At 41.8% G+C, this 21101-nt stretch overlaps 1 protein-coding gene across 3 annotated transcripts in view; it reads left to right on the top strand.

Annotated features, from left to right (window-relative positions):
• The window catches only part of LOC139538065 (homeobox protein cut-like 1), a 222694-nt gene extending 202376 nt beyond the window's left edge, over positions 1 to 20318 (top strand). For all 3 annotated transcript variants that reach the window (XM_071340016.1, XM_071340018.1, XM_071340017.1), the window contains 3 exons: positions 1157 to 1345; positions 10018 to 10321; positions 10481 to 20318. In XM_071340016.1, coding sequence (XP_071196117.1) covers positions 1157 to 1345; positions 10018 to 10321; positions 10481 to 10937 — 950 coding nt within the window. In that variant the 3' untranslated portion in view covers positions 10938 to 20318. The remainder of the gene's footprint in view (positions 1 to 1156; positions 1346 to 10017; positions 10322 to 10480) is intronic.
• Positions 20319 to 21101: the final 783 nt, after the last annotated feature.

Raw genomic sequence — 21101 nt, forward strand, 5'->3', positions numbered from 1 at the left:
AGGGCTGCTGTGTGCGTCACGGAATCCAATTGAATGCGATAAGAATGCAGTTGGAGCTGTGTGCGTATCTGTAACATTTCCATGTGTAATATAAGTGAGAGAGAATGTGTGTGTTCAGCGCACAAACAAAGCCCTGTCGGAGTCAGTGAGAGGAGGAAACTGTAAAGCAGCCCTTCCATCTCACACCCAAGAGATACTCTCAGCGGGACTGGCGTCACCTGTTCTGTCTCCCAGCCTCCCAGGCCCATGCTGTCTACTCATCCACTTCTCTTTAGAGGAACTGCTCCCCAAATCCCAGCGCCTTTCAGTAGCGCTTCACATCTCAGCCTCTCTCTCTCTCTGCTACGCTGTCTGCGTTTGTTCAGCCGCCCGACGTTCAGCTCACCTGCATAAAAAACAGTGTGAGAAGCACAGGGTAGAGCAACACAACCCCCCTCCTTGCTGCCAAAGGCATGTTTGAGGGGTCCCCTGGGATATAGTGGTGGGAAATAGAGCTCCGCAGCGCTCTGCGTGAGAGTTCGCAAGCTTTGAAGCCTTTCAAGAACCTGGGATTCTGCTGTGGTGAATGTTTATGCTGCGAACAGAGAGGGAGACCTTGGTGCTTGTTTTTTATTTATTTATGTGAATCCAGACCTTTTTTTATACCTTTAGAACAACTCAGGCGCTCAAACGCCAGTCAAAGACTATTTAAACTGTTTCTTCTCTGAGTGAAGTCAGCCACAGTTGCAGCAGACAAAATGCTGCCAACTTCTGATGGCAAGTTTTCAATGCCGCCCTCCCCCATACCTCGGAAACTTAAAGAATGTGTAACGTTGATGCGTGTTCATGCAAGGAATTCAAGTTTATTCCAACAGCAAGCAAAGTGAAAAAAAGGCTTTTAAATGTTGACAGTAGCTCATGCCCTAATTCTAATCCTTTTGAAATAGATTTTCAGGTACTGTTTAAGTTTAACACTTTTTTTCCTTCTGAATATTGCTCTATCCATGCTTCAGCTGACGTGGTTTACAGTTTTAGTTTTTCGTAAAAAATTTGTAACCTTGATTCATATTAACCTACAACATGTCAATCGTACAATGTATTCCTGATTCTACTGGCCTTCTAGTGACTACCTTCTCTATCCCTCTCTGTGTGGATATAACCCCTCCTCTCTCCCCAGGTCAGCGTCTGTTTGGGGAGACCATCTTGGGTCTGACCCAGGGCTCGGTGTCTGACCTGCTGGCGAGGCCCAAGCCCTGGCACAAGCTCAGTCTGAAGGGACGTGAGCCCTTTGTCCGCATGCAGCTCTGGCTTCAGGATCCACGCAACGTGGAGAAACTCATGGACATGAAACGCATGGAGAAGAAAGGTAATCCCTCTTTCCTCCCCTCTCTATTTTTAGTGTTTTTCTTTACCTCCCTCCCTACCTTAACTCTGTAACCAGTTCTAAATCGCCCCCTAGCCTAGCCCTTACGAATCTCAAATGGTTAAAGCCAAAGGACAGTATGGCATTTGCCCCGCCTGCCTTGTGCCCTGACAGGTTAGGCAGAATTTGTGCCTCGTTGTACTTGGATAGGATTTGGAGTTGGGCATTAGTGTGTCCTATGTCTTGTCCTTGTAACTTAGACAGAGACTAGGATAGAAAGAACAGTCTTTGTACACTGATCTAGCTACTGGATAGCTACCTCCATAGGCCATATTTTTACCCACCAACATCAGTCGTCGTCGTCGTCCCCCCAGGATCGTGCCATGTCCTCAAGGCCACCATGCAACCCTCGTAAACGGAAGTAAAGAATACTGTAAAAGGAGATGGAGCAAGAGAGCAATCTAGCCAACAAGAGAGAGGAAGAGGATAGTGATTGCTCTTTTTCCTCCTCTAATAGCCCAGATGTGTCCCTGGGCTGCCGAGTCAAACAGCCCATGCCCAGAGCTCCTGGTTAAAAAGAAAAGTGGGAGGAGACGTGTGTGTGTGTTTGTGTGTTGGAAGGGCGGGGGGTGGGGGGGGTATGTGTTTCTCAATGCTGTCGAGATCGATCTGGGTGTGAGACGTCAACGCTCTCATCAGACATGACAGGCCCCAATCTCTCCGGGGTACACTTATTCAAAGTCCAATGCACTCATCAGAGCCCTCTTTTCTGCCCTTCCACCCACTTCCCACACTCTGTAAGCTAAGTGAACATTCTTGGAGTGATTAGGCCTATTTAACACTTCTCCCGGGGTATCATCATTACTGGTCCTTCTTTGGGGCTGGGGCTGGGGCTGACGCTAGGCTACTTATGAGTCAATGCCCAGCCTGCAGGGGTATGTGTGGGTTAGCATAGCATGGAGGCTAACCTCTGGGAGCCTCATCATCAGCCAGCTAACGCTAGGGCCTGGAAGTTATTTTCCCTGCCTCAAGACTAAATCAAATGAAAAGTGTGGTTGTTTTTACGCACGTGTACACGCTTGAAGTAGAAGGCACAGGAGTGAACAGGAGAAAGCTGACGGGCTGTGAGCGTCAACGGCGTCATAGCGCGTCAATTTCTCAAGTTTACGCGGATCAATGTTGGTAAAATAAGCAGATAAATTGAATGGGTCATTTGTAGAAAAGAGGAATTGTTTTGATCTTCCATATGCTAAGTAGACTAAATATGTAGTTTAAAATGTGTTGGGCTGTAAGCTAAGGTTTATCAGTCAGATAGGCTGCATATTTTAAAACAATTGCAGCCTACCTGTGTTGATTTCGACCATTGGCATATAACCTAGGCAGGCTACGGCTGGGAAACTCGAGGAACTCCGATTTCAAGAGAGAATACTGTTATGTAGACAAACGGGACTAGCTAAATTCTTTATAAACTGCTCGGGTGTACTAGCTACAACTCTCACGTTTGTAAGCTGACATAACTGTTTAGCACAGGTAGGTAGGGTGGCTCCCGTAGGACATATCAGGTGAGTCAAAAGAAAAGCACAACAGTAATTCACAAGGGCTACATAACAAATACAGCTGTTTATTATGGATTCTCATGACCATTCAATTGGCATACGCTAAGCAGTGTATGCGAATTGACACTCTTACGCGAAAATTTTGATGCCGTTGATGGCGTCTCTCCGTGTGATTTTGGCGGTCCATATATCATTAAAATATCCAATGTTATTATCTATCAAATAAAAAAGGGGGACAATTCCGGTTTCATGTATTTAGTCTAACACTGTGATAGACAGAGAAAACAACTATATTACAGACAAGCCAGAACTGTCCGATCTGAACAGCCATTCAGTGGTCCTGGTAGAATAAGAGCAGAAGAGAACATGAGCAAAATTGAAAAAACAGAGACAATAGTATATGTGAAATACTTAACATAATATAGAAATAAGACGATGATGAGATTGGTAACTACATAATATACTTATATCAACCTAATCTGTATATTTCTTCAGAAGAATGTATTTTCTTCAGGATTGCTCTGTCTTTGACCATGAACTCCTGGCAGGGGAGGTTGAAGTTTGTCTTTACAATAAGCATGGCCTTAATGGTAGGAACAGTGAACCTATTTCTTGCTGCTGTCCATATATCATTCATTTGGGAGAACACTCTCGACTGGTGCATTACTTCCAGTTAAGCACATGACAACAGACGCTAATCTAGCCAGGTTAGTGTGTGGGATGTCATTCTCTTTGAAGTGGGTAACCACCGTGCTCCATCTCTGACAAAGCGGTGTCTCAGATGTTTTCCATTCTTCAAGCGATCCCCCCTTTAGGAACTCTTGCAGGCCAGTAACCTTGTCAAACAATGCATCCTCATTGATGGTCACATTGGGGAATTTTTCCTGCAGTGTGGCTGCTGCCTTTTGGATCTCACGCTGAGCTTGTCTCATTTTAAAAATGCAATGTAAATCCTTTAGATTATCTGTGTGCTTTCCCCATGCTTGCAAGTAGTTCACAGCCGTAGTAAAGAATGATTGGGATGTTTTGAGAAAGCTCTCTTTAGACATTGCTCCATTTTCCTCTAGCTCTCTCAGAAGTCCTCTAACCAAAACTGGAATGAAGTTGTCATCACTTCTTGCAGTCAATTTTGCCTCAACGTTTCTCAGAATTGCAGCTGACTCCACAGCACAGCGGTCCTGGCCTTCAAGCATCTTGAACGTGTCACTGAATACGGTCAGGTTTCCATGGACAAACGCCAGCCAAAGTTCAGTCAGTGGATCTTCGAACATTGTTCGCAGGACAACAGAGCATTTGAAGGTGAAAGAAAAAAGGATTTCAATGGCACATACATTTTCATCACTCTTTCTAGAGCAGGGAGCATGGACAGCCAGCGAACATTGCTGTGTCCTGAAATCTTATGATACTCCTGGCCAACAAACTCACAAAAGCTCTTCAGTCTTTCTACTCTGATGGTGAAAATGTCCAAATATCTTTGTAAGCAGGTACTCAACATCAAGGGGAATCATATCCAAGGCTGTTCTGGCCGTGTTATTAATGATGTGGGCAGAACAACTTAAGCCAATCACCTCCCGCTGCAGAGCATTTTTAACTTTGGTATGGACGTTGACCCTCCCCAGCCTATTCAGTCCTCCAAAGTTGGTATTTGTGTTGTCGGCAGAGAATGCCATGACTTTGTTTTCCAGGTAAAAATTTTGGATGACCACCAGTACCTCAGCTGCAATTTCCTCTGCTGTTTCTCCTTTCAATTCAACAAAATCAAGCAGTTTTGTTGCCACAGATGCTGCCATCATATCTTACAATATCTGACTACTATTGGGAGAAGCTTTACATGTCCATGATTGGACGCATCAATGGACAGGGACACATATTCAACCTGGTCTAGGTCCTGTGTTACCAAAGTAGTTACCCATGGTGCTAACACGTTACTCGCTATGGTGTCACATTTTGTCCTAGCACATGTCAAATTTGGCTCATAAAGCTTCCGTGTCAGTTGTGCTGTGCAGTCCATAGATCTGTAACTATGATTGTGTTGCATAGTGTGGTATGCAAAGACACCCTCCTGCACAGCTAAATCATATTCTTCTTGGGAAGGCGCTACCTTCTTGAAGAATGTGGTGACAGAGGTCATACCAACACGGGCAATCAGAGAGGCTTTATGCTTTTTTGTCTGTTGATGTTCTACCACTGCCGTTCTTCCCCCGCTGCCAATTGAAAAAAAGGAATTACAAAGGGTGCAGTGAACTATTCTATCGTCTTGACCTGAGCGTATAAATGGAAATTCTCTCATGTTGTCATTAAAATGCCATTTCCGTTTCTTGGAAAGAGCCATTGTACCTCCTGTCTGCTCTTCGTCACTCTTCTTAGTCTCTTAACTTTTTCTTCTCTTTTCTTCACTCGTCTTCCTCACTCATCTACACTTTCCTCGCTTCACTATTTTTACTCTCTTAATTTTTCCTTCTCACTCTTCTCCTTCCTCTCCAATCTTTAATAATAAATAGTACACTATTAGATAAAATACTTTGGTTAACAGATTCCTATTGCTTGCCTCATTTTTGTATTTTATCTCAACATTGTTTGGAATAATAAATTGGCAGGCTCGGTAATCATATCTTTTTACCTTTCCTCCCATCTCCTTCCCTCTTCTTCCTATCCAGTCTTCCTCCTCTCCTTCCTCTCCACTCTCTAACAGAAAACATTATTCTAATGTTATCCATGAAAATTTCTAAATATATTTTCACACTACTTATTATAATGCCAAACCATTAGAATTGTAATCTACAAATTAATATTCTCATAATTAATTTTGCATTCATTTAATATAATCATATTTTCCAAATAGCCCATCCACTGCATGTTTACATGTGAACGTTTTTTAACCTAGCTACCATGACAGTAACTAGCTAACCTAGCTAGCTAACTTAGTCTACATAGCTAACGTTAGCTAGCATAACCTTATAGAGCAGATCATCTATCTATATAATAAATTGTGACATAACATCACTAGCTAGTATCTCAAACGATTGTAACTTACCTGGCTTGAAAATAAGTTTGTGGTGATGTTGTGGATTCACTTGACACTTGCTAACTTCTGGACGAGTTTTCCACTGCAGTTTTCTCTAAAACTAGCGTGAGCAAGTAGTTAGTAGAAGAAGAAGAGTGAATGAAGCTACTATAGCGAGCAGCCCCCTCTGTTGGCCAAAACAAGCACAACGCGATTGAGATGTCAACTGCTAGGCTCTGCTGCCCGGTCTTTCTTGCCATGTAAAATATTATTTCACTTTGCGATCTGTTTTGAACGCACAGTTAAAAATTGGGATATTCCCGTGGACAGATCCAGCCGGGGACAGGCCACCAAAAACGGGGACTGTTCCCGGAGAATGGGGACGTCTGGTCACCCTATCTGTATATATGAAGACATATGGGTCTTTCTTGAATTGTGGTGGCATTTGCATTCCTTGCCTTTGCAACCATGAAAAACACATGAAAATTACAAATAGTTACACAATTTTGTTTATATTGAACTGTTTTTTAATGATAAAACATAATGCAAGTCCTTTATACTGCAAAACGTTGTTTATGCGTTGTTTAAAGAACTTAGGATAAGCACGTTACACATCACTATTGGTACAATTGGCCTAGGGTCGTCCGGGTTAGGGAGGGTTTGGCCGGTAGGGATATCCTTGTCTCATCGCGCTCCAGCGACTCCTGTGGCGGGCCGGGCGCAGTGCGCGCTAGCCAAGGGGGCCAGGTACACAGTGTTTCCTTCGACACATTCGTGCGGCTGGCTTCCGGGTTGGAGGCGGGCTGTGTTAAGAAGCAGTGCGGCTTGGTTGGGTTGTGCTTCGGAGGACGCATGGCTTTGGACCTTCGTCTCTCCCGAGCCCGTACGGGAGTTGTAGCGATGAGACACGATAGCAATTACTAGCGATTGGATACCACGAAAAATTGGGGAAAAATTTAAAAAGTAATGATGATTTGAGCGTTTGTGGCCTCCACCTCAGAAAATCGTGTACATTTTTTCTAAAATGTATGGAGGACCAAACCTTCCATAATTAAATGAATGAATGAATAAATGAATTAAAAAATAAATGCACACATAAATAAATATGCATACAAAAATATAAATAAATGCACACATATAGATTAATACATGAATTAATGAATGCACACATAAATAGATAAATCATTATTTAAGTTATTAATCCCACTTTCATTTATTTTATACATTTATTTTATTTCTTCAGAGGCAACCAGGGTTTTGGTTATAATGTCCTGGTACTTGGTAAAGTTCATGATGCCAATGCCGTTTATCAAACTCCAGGTGGTGCTATGTCAGATGACATTAAAATATAACTCTTTGACCACGCACACCAGTGGTGGGTTTGGCGTTGGAAAAACAGAAGCATATGTGGTAGGGCTGGGCGGTATGGCCTAAAAATATTTTTTATCAAATTTTGTGTATGATGTATTGATAAATATTGATAAAAAATAAAAAAAGTTTTCCCTAAGTAAGCTTTGTTTTACAATTAAAGGCCATATACACTGCATTTCAAATGGTCAGCAATAATTTAATGAATTCAGGTCTTGTGAAATTATACCTAGGCCAAATATAAGCCTTCCACCAGACCCACTAATAATTTAAGTATATTATCAAAATAGTTTAACCTGCTTTTTTTGCAATCACTGATCTGTCTTTCAAGTATGTCTATGAAAATTCTGTTTTTTGTTAGAAATTGACCCCAAACCATGAACCCGAACCTAATAATGACTAACTACTTCTGTCAGTCTCCAACTGTTTAAACTGTCCACTTTGTTCAGATGTTGAAATCAAGTGGCCTACCTTATTTTTCAGAATGAGAGCGAGTTGCCAATTCCTTATGTAATTGTGTTTTATGATGATTGCACATTTATAAAACAGAGACTAAACAGCTAGTATAACAGTCTTTGGCTAAAATGCTGCTAGCAGTACTTGGTACCGTAATGCTGCGCTCAACAAACTCAGCATTCATTTTCCAGAATCAGTGGTCAATGATACTCCTGTTTTAGTAGTGTCTGCTCTGTGCACAATTTGAGTAGTTGAGACATTAAAAGGGTATCATTAGAAAGGTTAACTTCTCCTCTATTACAGTAAAATAACGTCTCAATGTGTTTCGGTGTCCATATGACCCATTCTGTTGGACCAAACCCTCAAATGCAAATAGTGAGTGGAAACCGCTTGTCAGAGAGGAAGCAGTGATCTCTCACCTTTGTTGTTGTGAGGGGGAGGGGCTTGGTGTGTGTGTGTGTGTGTGTGTGTGTGTGTGTGTGTGTGTGTGTGTGTGTGTGTGTGTGTGTGTGTGTGTGTGTGTGTGTGTGTGTGTGTGTGTGTGTGTGTGTGTGTGTGTGTGTGTGTGTGTGTGTGTGTGTGTGTGTGAACCATAGAGGAAGAGGCGAAGCACTAAAAACTGTCCAAAATAAGCCCAATGCGTTTCTATGGGCTTATTTTGGACCTAAGCTTGTCGCCTGCCTGCCCGCCTTTGGAACAACGTCTCCCATTGTTAGGGCGGAGACGTGCATTATGTCATTATATACATTATAACGTGTCATTATATGCAGTTCTCTGGTGTAAACAGGAAGGTACATATAGCACAGAAGGAGCGAAGGACACGAAACCAAAAAGACAACGTGAGATCAAGCGGACATAAACGGTCATAAAAAAATGTAAAAAGACATTTGGAATATTGCACAGAAACATACCTTCAAATTAATTTTATATATCTCCCAGCCCTAACCTACAGTAAAATATGGTGGTGGATCTTTGATGTTATGGGGCTAATTTGCTTCCACTGGTCCTGGGGCCCTTGTTAAGGTCAACGGCATCATGAACTTGAGCAAGTACCAGGACATTTTAGCCAAAAACCTGCTTGCCTCTGCAAGGAGGCTAACACTTGGCTACAAGTGGATCTTCCAGCAAGACAATAACCCCAAGCACTAATCAAAATCCACAAATAAATAGTTAATTTACCACAAAATCAACATTTTGCAATGGCCATCTCAGTTTCCAGACATGAACCCCATTGAAAACCTGTGGTTTGAATTGAAGAGGGCAGTCCATAAGCACAGACAAAGTATATCAAGGATCTGGAAAGATTCTGTATAGAGAAATGGTCTAATATCCTTCCCAACGTGTTCTCCAATCTCATAAAACAGTTTAGGAAAAAAGTATTGAAAACAGGGATGCCAATCATTTTTACCCCTATATTTATTTCGTTGTTAAACAAAATCTCTTTCTCTGAGAAATTGTATTCATATAAAATAATTTAATTTCAACAAAAAAATTGAAGCATACAATATAGATCAGTATTTGTATTATTTATTTTATACTTTTTTTCCTCATCATTTTTCAAGGGTGCCAATAATTATGGACCTGGCTGTATGTAGAGAAACATTTATGAATTCTGGTCAGCATTTTTGTATTTCCTTGCTCATTTATTTATGTGTATTTATTTATTAATGTATTAATTTAATTGTAAATATAGCAGAGTTGGTCCTCCATACAAATGCCACATAATTCAAGAATGACCCATATAATAAAACGTGTTTCTATTTTTGGTCCATAATGTGACTTGTGTGACTTCCGTGTCACACATGCCATGTAAACGTGTTTAAACATATCAAGTACAGAAAAAAGGTGGGTTGTTAGAGGTGCAGGTTCTATGGTAACCTTGCCACCCATGTTGTCTTGTGAGTGAATTAGCGTCTCCTGAGTATTTATGTGGTAATACTGCCCCCTGGTGGTAATATATGCATTTGATTTTTGTGTTTCTTGTATTAGTGTATTTAGCTATGGCATCTGCCTGTGAGCCTTATAAAAGATCACATCCACATGTGTTGTATGTTGAAATGCAATGCTGTTATATTTCAATTGCTGTGGACAGATAAAGTTTCAGTGTCATGTTGCTTGTATGAATTTAAAGCAGAATTAAAGGTGACATCTTTTCATTTGTCAGGCCTGTGTGCAGCCCTGTCAGGCAAGTCTACATGGCATCCTCATGATTTAGTTAACCCTTCCTTCTTTTTATAGAGGGATCACACACTTTTAACCCTTTCCCCTCCCGTCTCTCCTCTCCCTGCCAGCCTACATGAAGCGGCGCCACAGCTCGGTGAGCGAGAGCCAGACTGCGGACAGTGGGGGCTTGTCGGGGGGAGACTTCAGCCAGGGGGGCAGCCCCCAGCACGGCCTCGGCCACCACCTGCACCAGCAACAGCCCCCCCAGCAGCACCTGAAGAAGGCTCGTGTGGTGCTGGCCCCCGAGGAGAAGGAGGCCCTGAAGAGGGCCTATCAGCAGAAGCCCTACCCCTCGCCCAAGACCATCGAGGAGCTGGCGTCACAGCTTAACCTCAAGACCAGCACCGTCATCAACTGGTTCCACAACTATAGGTGGGTGGAGAGGAACTGGGAGAAGGCTGGAAATGGATGCAGACCTGGGTCCAAATATTTTTTTGTCACTCTTGCTTTTTTCTGTGTTGACGTGAGAGACTCCCAGCTGTGTGTCTGTGTCTGACAGGGTTGTTGGGGTTCTTTCTCTCAAACCTCCAGGTCTCGTATCCGACGGGAGCTGTTCATTGAGGAAATCCAGCGAGGTGAGGGCGGTGAGGGTGTCTCCCCGTCCACCAGAGCGGGCAAGGCCAGCGAGGGTGACAGCTGCGACGGCACCGAGTCGGACGGCACGGTGGAGGGCACACGCCCCGGCCACGAGCACCACCCAGCCTCGGAGGGGGAGTGGGGGTCCGACCACAGGGACGAGGGAACCACCTTGGCCACTGGCAGCACCGCCACCGGTACCAGCGGCCACCACAAGGGCGGTGACCTGAACAGCCTGTTCAGCTTCCCCGAGATCAGCCATGTTTCCTCTGTGTCCGTGGCTGCTACCGCCGCTGCCCGCAACCCCCGCGACAACAGCCTGCGCAAGAAGAAAGCCGCCAACCTCAATAATATCATCCACCGTCTGGAGAAGGCCGCAAGTAAAGACGAGCCCCATGAGTGGGAGTTCTAATACGGTCCCCCCTGCTCACGCTACCGGCGAAAGTTCCTATTTTTCTAGAGCCCTAACTGCACAGTCCCAAGGCCAAGCCTGGAGCAGTACTGCCAGAGAAGAACTGGTGTCTTTTACGAGTTTTCATATCAAAGAGGGTTTAGAGATTTTTTGGAGACGCGAAACGACAGCAACAACCTGGTTTTGTTTGTAGATAAAGCACTTAACAGCCCTGCTGGCCACAGGGCCCTAACACCACCGGCCAAAGGTGCGAAAGAGACGAAAAACTTGTGCTACTCACAAAGGAGCTTCACTCCACAGGACGAAACTGTCACGAGAAGCAATTCTGTGTTTTATTTGTGTGTGTGTGTGTTTCCCTTTGAGAAATTTATTCGCCACCTCAGTTTTTCTAACCTTTTTCGCGCAGTGAATTCTCACAACATCTAGCAGACTAAATGTTACAATGTTTTCTCTTTTCTCTGTTTTCTAAGAGGTTCCTCCTAGTAACTCCATTGCAGCTGTTTGGTATCTGTAAGGATCGTTAAACGGAAAGCCAAGCATTTAAAACATTTGTGTCTGCAGGAGAGAAGGACCATGAAGTGATCCTTTCCCAAGCAACCTTCTTCTCTGTGCCCCAAAAGTTGCCATATAATGGCTTTGGAACTCTTAATATGCTATGGACTCAATTGAGAAAGGAATCAACATTTTTATATAATTATTTTTCTCCTCTGAGAAAGAAAAAAAAGTATTTAGCAATTTGGTTGCCACTAAGAGATTGCACAGTCGGTCGACTCTAAACAATGCTAGTTTCGATTCCTAAATACTTGGGAAGGATAAAATGATAAGTGAACATACGATTTATCAGTTGTTGAAGGGAATGATGAAAAAATATTCACTTTAATTCACAATTTTTCAACGTACAACATAAAATGCAACAGTCATGTAAGGAAAAAGGAAAAATCTGAAAACATCTTGTGGTAGCTGACTTTTAGTGTTCTTTCTCGTGAGTGATCTAGAAACTCTTTGATAAGTAGTGCACATTTCTTTCATAGCTTTAACTGACTTTCGGGGACGCCATTTTGGTGGCACCGGGAGCGTTTGTTTAATACACTCAATTTTAGGCCAAAATCAGGTTTGAGAATTAAGAAAACAAACAAAAAAAAGAATTACATGTATACAAGTTAATGAAGAAAAAAAATATTTCAGTCTAGATATTTTTTAAAACAAAAAGTTACGAACCTGCTTTTTAACCACAAAATCCACACTATTGCGACCTCAGAACCAGGGCGGGCAGTGGAGCCGATGGCCGCTGTACTTCACAGGCTGGCCCTAGGACGGGGAGGCTTGCGTTTCATTGGGTGAAAAAGCCAGGAGATGCACAGCTCACTTTACTGTATATTCCAAGCTTCAGGCTCTTTTGCTCTCAACTCTTTACCTATGGTTGTATGTATATATGTACATTGTCAAAACAAAAGACAGAAAAAGAAAGACAAGAAACCCCCGTTCCTGTTGCATATGGTGCGCTGAGTCGGTGGAAGAGATTGACTCTCCTCTGCTAGTGTGTTCCCATACCGACGAGCTACAGGAGTGATCTAGTCATGGTCGACCTGTCATACGTCCCTCCTTTAAACCCCTCTGAGAAATATACTCCACAGGCTGTCATATTGGTTTGCTCAGAGGTCAAGAGGTCAAATGTACCAGTACTTAGTAGAGATATTTTGAGGTACATTTTTACTTATAACCAATACCAAAAGTTCTATCCAAAGTACTGTTGATGTGACATCCCCCATCCAATTTGGTCGTCTCTGTTTCAAAGTCGAGCTGATTCTTCCACCAGTCTTAATGCGCTCTCTTCCTTATATGAACAGTTTTTGATCAATTCAGGACTGTTATGTAGCATCTCCATTCTCCACTGGTCTCAACAAGTCCTCTTACCTTCAGCTGAAACTCTTGGCTTGCCTCGTGAATATATCTCAGAGGTTAAGATCACTTGACACGGGTCAATGGAAGAAACAAAGACATTCATTTTATACTCAACCCTCAACCCATCCTCCCTCTCCCAGACATGGTAGAACAGTAGAAACCCCCTCGCACACATTGATCACAACCTTCTCCCTCCTCTCCCGTTCCTCCTATGCCACATGCTCACAGTGCCTGCCCGCCCACTGCCTCTCCCTCTGTGTTTGAGTGTGTGAGAGCACACGTACGTGTACACAAGTAGACGTGCGCTTGTGTGATGTTGTATGCACGTACTGTAGGAAAGGGGTGTAAGGGTGTGAGGGAGGACTAGCTGCCCTGCTCTGCCATACACACCCCTAAGTGTGTATGGCTCTGTGCGTGTTTTATACGTCTTTGATTTGTACATGCCTGCACACAGAGTGCACAACTGCCACCCTTTCTTTCTTCTAAGCTGTTTTCCAAGTTATCGCTTACGGCATAGCAGACTCACAAATACAGTAGGTCTCCTTTATTGCCATATATTAACGACTCACAGTAGATCACTTCAACAAAGTTTTTTTTGTTAAAACATTTTTGTTCTACTTATTTATAGGGGCTGTATTTTACATTTTAATGTCTTATTTGATTTTTGTTTTACATTATTATTATTGTTATTATCGTGTGGGACTATAAGGGGTCATGTAAAAAAAAAAAAAAAAAAACGTTTTTAGACTGATAGACTGCCGGCAGTATTGGGTTATACGTACGAGATGTAGTTGTCATACATGTATATTAGTGAAATTTGAATATGTTTTGACAGTGTCATTTATATGGTTTGAACTCAATTGAGAGATCAACCCGATGATGTCATCGATAGCATTATGGTGCATTCACCTTTCGTGATGTGTCTATGCAGTTTTCTTTTCTTCTTTTTAACTTGTATGTATTTTCCATGAAGATAGATCACCTCAGCAAGCATAATTGAAATCAGGTTGACTCATTCTATTTTGTACATTTTCCGTGAATCACTGAACCCAGCACAGGACAGAAGTTGTGGTGGGGCTCGAGAACCAATAGCATCTGAATGTCTGGAACTGCTGTCATTTGGCATCACCTCTGAATCTGGCATTTTATTTTTGAAATGTTCCAGCTTTATTTGGGATTAATAAACTGAGGTACTGATAGGATCGCTATATATGGGCTTAGATCTAGCAAGAGAGTGTGACTGGCATTTCCTGTTTATTGGACCGGGAGGTTTCCTGTCTCTACAAACTAACCAACATGTGGCTCTGCACAAGGCTAGGGATCAGAAAACTGGAGTGAACTATAAACTGTGATGCACTTGCTGAAATCTAAAACGTTTGTGAAGCTCTTAGTACTACGTACACAGACTATTCAGAAGATGTTTATTTCCGCAGTTATTATTTGCTAAATATAGGTTTAGTTCCTTAAAACAAAAACTTATCAAATGACATTTTTATACGTAACAATAACACAAACAGGTGTGTAAAGCACAAGCACTACTGACCAACAACCTCTTAAAAAGGGCGGAAGGCAATTAAACTTTCACAATTTACCTTAAAAGTTGAATAGCATGCTGTTAAAAATGTTCTATCCTATTCTGACTTTACAGTAAGCTTACTCTTTAAAGACATCACATTATCAACAAAGAAAGAGATTATTGTCAACTTTTCAAATTGTGCACATTTGGAGCACAATACATTGGACTTAATATATGGCTGTCTGATCCTTCCGTCATAACCTGGCTCTATAGAGTGGGTCCTGAATGCCTACTGCTCAGCTGCCCCTCCTACAGCAAAGCTGGTGGTGATTAGATCACCTCTGGAGGGCAGTGAAGTTAGCACACTGTTCAGAAGCCCTGCGTCCTGGCTGGTTCCAAACTACGCTCCCTCAAGTGCCACACTGCCAGTCTGGCCAATCACAGCAGTCCCTATCAGTTGGTCGCACTTTTCAACTGAACTTCGAATTAAAGCACAAGTACTGCGACAAGTTTAAAATAATTGTCTTTCCATTTAATGGCTGCAAGTAAAGCTTAAATTGATCATACCCAAAAACATTACCTTTCAAAAAGGAGTTGATGTTTTAGCACTATTAAAGAGACATCTTAGCTTAGCACTTACCGTCTGCGAGTCTTTTCCTCCGGACTATTTTAAGTTCATAGGAGTGTCTTTGCCTTAAAGTGACCAAAGTGTTGATATTGTTTTAAGGATTGCTCATAAGTTAATGCAGTAAGCTGGCCCAGTCTCTTAGTCTGAAGTCTTGCGCCCATCCCATCGTCATTCTCATTAGACTTTTCATCACTGATCTCCAAGTCTTGTGCAGGCACCACATGGAAACAAGCAATCATTTTGATTTGTCTCCCACATGCTGTGTCCTCAACACAGCTGTTGATGTCTGTAGCAAAGTTGTTTTGTCTGGAAATGCTCCACTGCTGTTGAATAAAAGGGGTCCAGTGCTGTGACTGTCTTCAGTCCTGGGCTGGCTCCTCCAGAGGTGATGCCAATACAGACTTTTAGGCCACAGATCTGTAGGAGGTACACATTCAAAAGTCCATATGCAGATAGTCGGTATGGCCCTCATTAACAATGATGCAGGCTTGAGTGTCTGGTAGAGGCACTAGTGAAAGGGATTTCATCAACAGTATGTGAGTCTCCCAGAGGGATTTCAGTTTGATATTATTACTAACATGTCAAGTTGTGCTATCATGATGTCAACTGTTCCCAGCTAATACCCTGTCAGTACAGGCGACAATAGCGATAGCTGACAGGCAGTGCTTTTTGACTTGGAGTTACATTTCTGTGGATTTGTTTTTATTTTTCTATTTCTCATTTGATGCTAATGCAAGATTTGAACACGAGTTCTCTCACTTTTTCTCCCCAAATCATGTTCTGCTGTCAGCCATTTTGGAACATTGCATGTAGCTTTGCCCTTTGGCACAGAGGGAAAGGTTTTTGATCATTAACTTGTATTTGATTTTATCCCTATTAATTCATAGATCAATGTGTTTTGGATTATTTTTTTATCGTAATCATTTAAAGGGGGGTTGTGCACTCTGAGCTAATGGAAGTCATTCTGGTTGTAGTAGAAACCAAAGTGGTGGAATTAGTTTTTAACTTTTCCCGATTTTCAAACCGTCTGAACGTCATTGCTTCTTGTTAACGTGTACCACACCTCTTTTTCCTCATGCTATAGGTTAGGTTCACATGACATTGCTTTGTCAGACTCTCCTTCTTCAACAAGGGATTGCACCCTTAGTATTCAAGGACACGATTCTCCTTGAGGCCACAGTCATGGAAATTATGCTGACTAGAACGGCACAGAACATAGACAAGGACAGATATCACACACCAATACATGAGCAATACAATTGAAAGAGGACCAAATCAGGCTTGACTACCTTTCTGAGTTATTGTCTAGCACATGTTCATATAGACGTCATAAAGAACAGGCTATGTTTATCAGTCGCAGTTAATACAGTGTTTATGTTGTAGTGTCCAAGAACTAGAGGTCGGTCCTCTTTTCTCTGCTCCTATTCATGTGTATACTTCTGCAATTGACAGGGAAAGGTTTTCTTAAAGTGTTGGTTAGATTTGTAGACACAGAGTTGTCTGTAGCTTTCTGAATGAACGGGTAAGATTCTGAGTATCATGAAGAATTAGGGGACTGGATTTCACAGTGGAACCCTGGAGGAAGCACCCAAAGCTACACTGGTTTATACAAAGGGCATTTTGCATGTGTTTGTTCAGTTTCTTTGTGCTACAGTTCCCTTCTGTGTTATCATGTTCTTTTTCTGTTGTTAAGAAAAACATAGGTTGTTACATTGTTGCAGAAACCATATGATTATTTTGGATGAATTTCAGGAATTTGCCCTTTGCAAATATTTTTCTATAGAACTAATGTAGATTGCTATCAATATTATATACACTGTCATATAAAGTTGTACAGATATATATCCTTATAGCAAGTTGTTAAGAATTACTATGGGCTTGTTTTTTGTTATTACTGTCAAAGTATTGGTAGTTCTCTCTGTTGATGTGTCCATAGCTTAGTTTTTTCCCCCATGTCAGGACTCCGAAAACCTCACACTGTATGATCGACTTCAAGGATCGTTGCATACGTATTAGCGTTAGCCAGCGCTAATCTCATGGTGTTTGTGTATCATGGATTCACATTTCTCTTATGACCCTCCAATTATTTCATAACCTCATGTTATTTGTGAGACAAACGTTAACCCAGTAAACATGAAGACCAATGCCTTGATTCTCAGTGAAGCATACATTACAGAACCATATGTCATTGCACATCACTAGCCCCAATCTATACTTGCTTTTATTTATAGTATATACACTCCTTAGGCTTTGTTAGATTCTCCTTATTCAATGTCAACAGACACTGGTAGTGACAAAAGGTTTTTGACGATGTTTGCTAAAAGTGTGATGAAATCTGGAACTATTTGCTTTTGATTTGCCTTCCGTTTTAAGATGAGATTTGATTTGAACATTAATGCATTTATTTTTTGCTCTCATCTTTTTGCTTGTGTTAAGTCTCAGAAGTCAGCCAGGGACAGTAGTCTTGTGATTGTGAGAAGAGTCAGAAGTCGCCATGTTAATAGAGTTGTGATGCCAGTGACATTGGAAATGGAGACTAAAATAGTGGTCAACAATGGCGGCATTAATAATGTCATATTCAATCTGAATTTGGATTATCTAAGTGTGGTCACACATTACTTTATGCATTACTGATTAACTGCTGATTGACATTTTGCATCCATCACTCAGTGGTGGTTGGCATATAAGTTACGATGAAAAACTAAATAATAAATGTTGACATCGATTAACGGTTGGTTGTGTTACAGTAGTTTTGGGCCTTTGTCGGCCAACTCCAAATGGACAACTAATTTTTTAGAGTGACATCCAATATTGTGTTTTTTGAAAGCTGTGTTTTTAGAGCTTTAGTGAAGGAAGCATGATAGAACTACATCACCCACAGTCCTTTGCTGCTACCTTGTTTGCTTTCTATTCATATGAGAGGATGTTGTGGTAGCGGAGTCACATACTCGTATAAGCTGAGTGTCTATGGAGTCCCCTCCCTCAGTTCAGCTCAATGTCTCCATACTCACATTGACATGCTCCCAAGGCCTCAGCTGACTGTATGAATTTGTAACTGGACAAATACCTGCTAAACTGCTGAAGTCATCAAATTTGTTTGTGTCCAGTTCACCTTTGTTTGGCCATGTGCTATATCTAAGTCTAAGATCGTTGTTTTCATGTTGTCGTATAATCCGATTCTCATTGACTAAAGCCTTGTTCACATTGGAAGTTGACTCAAATCACATTTTTTTGCATATCCGATTCGAATGTGGTCTTTTTCCTGCAGTCTCAACAGCCAAAAAGTACATGGAATCAAATATTTCAATCCACATTTCAAACCACCTTTGAAGTCTGATACAAATATGATTCCTGGCCATGCAACTTGTGTCTGAACAGTCAAATCTGATTTATTCGCTCTCAAATGGTTTTTAAGACTGTTATTTGGCATTTCTTGTTGCTTGCTAGCTACTCTGTTTCCAGTTTGACAAGAACATGTGGTAGCAAAATAGCTTGTTCATTGTTAGGGAATGTGCTAGAAAGCTAAACAGCTACCTAGCTAAGTGACTAAAAGTTGGATCATCTTATCCTTTAAGGCTTTATAAGTGTTCTTACACAATGATTTTGAACATTCAAAGCAACTTGAAGGTTGTCACCTTAGCTTGCTACATTACTTCTGAGTGATAGGCAGCAGGAGCACCGCCACCAATCAGCCTACACCACGTTGCACGCCCGTCATTACTAGCGTAGCCATGTCAGCAAATGACTGCTGTCTGAATACACATTTCCAATTTGGTCACTTGTAACTTGCTGTTTGGACAGTCAGTATTCCAAAATGGATTTGAAAAACAAAACTGATTTGAGCTTTAAGGCCTGCAGTCTGAACAAGGCTTAATTGTGTTAAGAACAAAGCTAGCTATACTCGCCAATGGTTTTGGCTCCTCCCCTTTACTATTACCCTACCAGGTTTATAAGCAACCTTCCTTAGAGGTCTATTTTTCAGCTGATGATTTTGAAACTAGGACACTACTTTTATCAAGCATGGAAAGAAGTCTGAGTGTATGTGTTGGGTGTTGGATGGTGTCAATTTGGCCGACTCTCAACCTTCAAAGTGCCAGAGGTCTCCAACTTTCTGCTGTTTGGTCAGGCAGCCATCTCACTATCAGTTTATCTACTGTAATGTCAAGTTGCTGTCTCAGTAGACTTTCAATTCCGTGTATATACTATCTGATTACACATAGGTCACGTTGTTGGTCAAATGTCATTCAATTACAGAACTTGAGAATGCCTGTTTCAATAGACACTGTAGATTTTCTGAAATAATTGAGACTAACATGTTTTAGTCTGTTTGTTTGCTTTTGCTTTGTAAATGGGTGAAAGAAGATCAAGATTTTATACCAAATATTGTTTGATTCTTTTTCCACTGCTAAGGAGACCTTTCAGTACCTTGAATGAAAGGTTTAATTGCTTAGCTCTTGTTTTGGCAAATGCGAGTGTTATTGGAGATGTACAGATATCGCTTCCATAGAAATTGATTTGTGCAATTTAATTTCTTATGAAGGTTATGTGATTTGTTTTTTAAACCAAACTTCACATTGAAGTTAGTTACCATAATGTTACAAAATAAAAAAAATCCCTTCAACCAAAAAAAGTGTAATTCTCAACGAAGAGTTGGTACTTCCAACTGAAGAGTTTCAGCGCAATTCACTTTTCCTCCAACACTTCACTTATGAATTATAGCTTGACGTGGGGCAAAACATTTTGGCATTCATATGACATGGCGTGTGTGTGTGTGGAGTGTTGAGCGGCTCCTATGCAGTTAAGGGAGGCAGTTTCCTTATTCCTTTTAGTTTGTGTCCTCTCTTTTTTTACTGACTGCTTTTGAAGTGAGGAACCCTCGCACCATCTCTGCTGGTCTAATTGTGTCTCTCAAAGCTCAGGTGGAAACTACTTTTAGCAGAGTCCTTGTGTCACTGTCACCGGCAAAAACAGTGCTCCCCCCTTCATCTTCAGTCCAGAGAGAGGTGTAGTTAGTTTCTGTCGGCTGATTTATGTTTCTATGAAGCGATTCTAGGCCTCATGATCGGCAATGAAAGGTTGACTCCACCTTCACAGGAAAAAAAATTTACTTCTTCCAGTTTCAGTTTGTTCTCTCGTTTGGTTCCTTTTTATTTGGTCATTTAAGTCATGTAGTCTGTTCCCAGCACTGTAAGACAGTCCCTATACAATATGGAGAAGCAATATCACTGTATGAAACTCACAATGTATTATTGTTATTATTATTGTTATTATTATTATTATTCACTAGCACCCTAGGTGTGATAATTGAAGTAAATATCTTTTATACAAACACAAAGTTGGGTGGTGTCTTTTTTTGCATGTTATTAAAAGGTATAAACATTTGCAATGTATGTAATGTCATGTGAGGGGTTTGACTGAAGTGGCCTAAGGTGTTTCCTAATAGTCTACTTGGCATCTTCGCAGTCCTAAAAACACCACAGATTTACACCCTAGAAACTACACTCTCAATACAACTGACCGTTACCTCAGCCTATTACACAGCACATGTTACAGAGTACTGTATGTTGCCCATAGGTCACTAATGGTGCATATTCCTTCAATTGTAACTAAAACACCTGATTTCCAATAACATACGGTTTCCTAGGAAGTAGTATCTGTGATGTGCTTAATGAGCCTTGGTGACCCTTGACCTACCTCTTCCTCCTCTCCTGGTCCTGTGGGTCTCTAGACGACAGGAGATGGTCATGACGGGCTCCATAGACAGGAAGTGGACTAAAGACTGCTGGATTATTTATAGAGCCTCTTTTGAAGACCCTTCAACTATAGCTAGCACTTCCCATCAATCTATAAAATTATAGCATAGGGAGACGCACAGGAGGCCTGGAGCCGGCACAGGACGTACCGGGCTGTGGAGGCGCACTGGAGACACGGTGCGTAGAATCGGCACAACGTGTCCTGGACAGATGACACGCTCCTCAAAGCGAGTGCGGAGAGCTGGCACAGGACATGCAGGGCTGGGGAGGCATACTGGAGACCTGGTGCGTGGGGCCGGCACAGTCTTCACCAGACGGCTAGCACGCTCCTCAGGACGAGTACGGAGAGCTGACTCAGGTGGCAT

Source organism: Salvelinus alpinus, chromosome 13, assembly GCF_045679555.1.
Source record: "Salvelinus alpinus chromosome 13, SLU_Salpinus.1, whole genome shotgun sequence".
In the NCBI taxonomy this organism is placed as follows: Eukaryota; Metazoa; Chordata; class Actinopteri; order Salmoniformes; family Salmonidae; genus Salvelinus; species Salvelinus alpinus.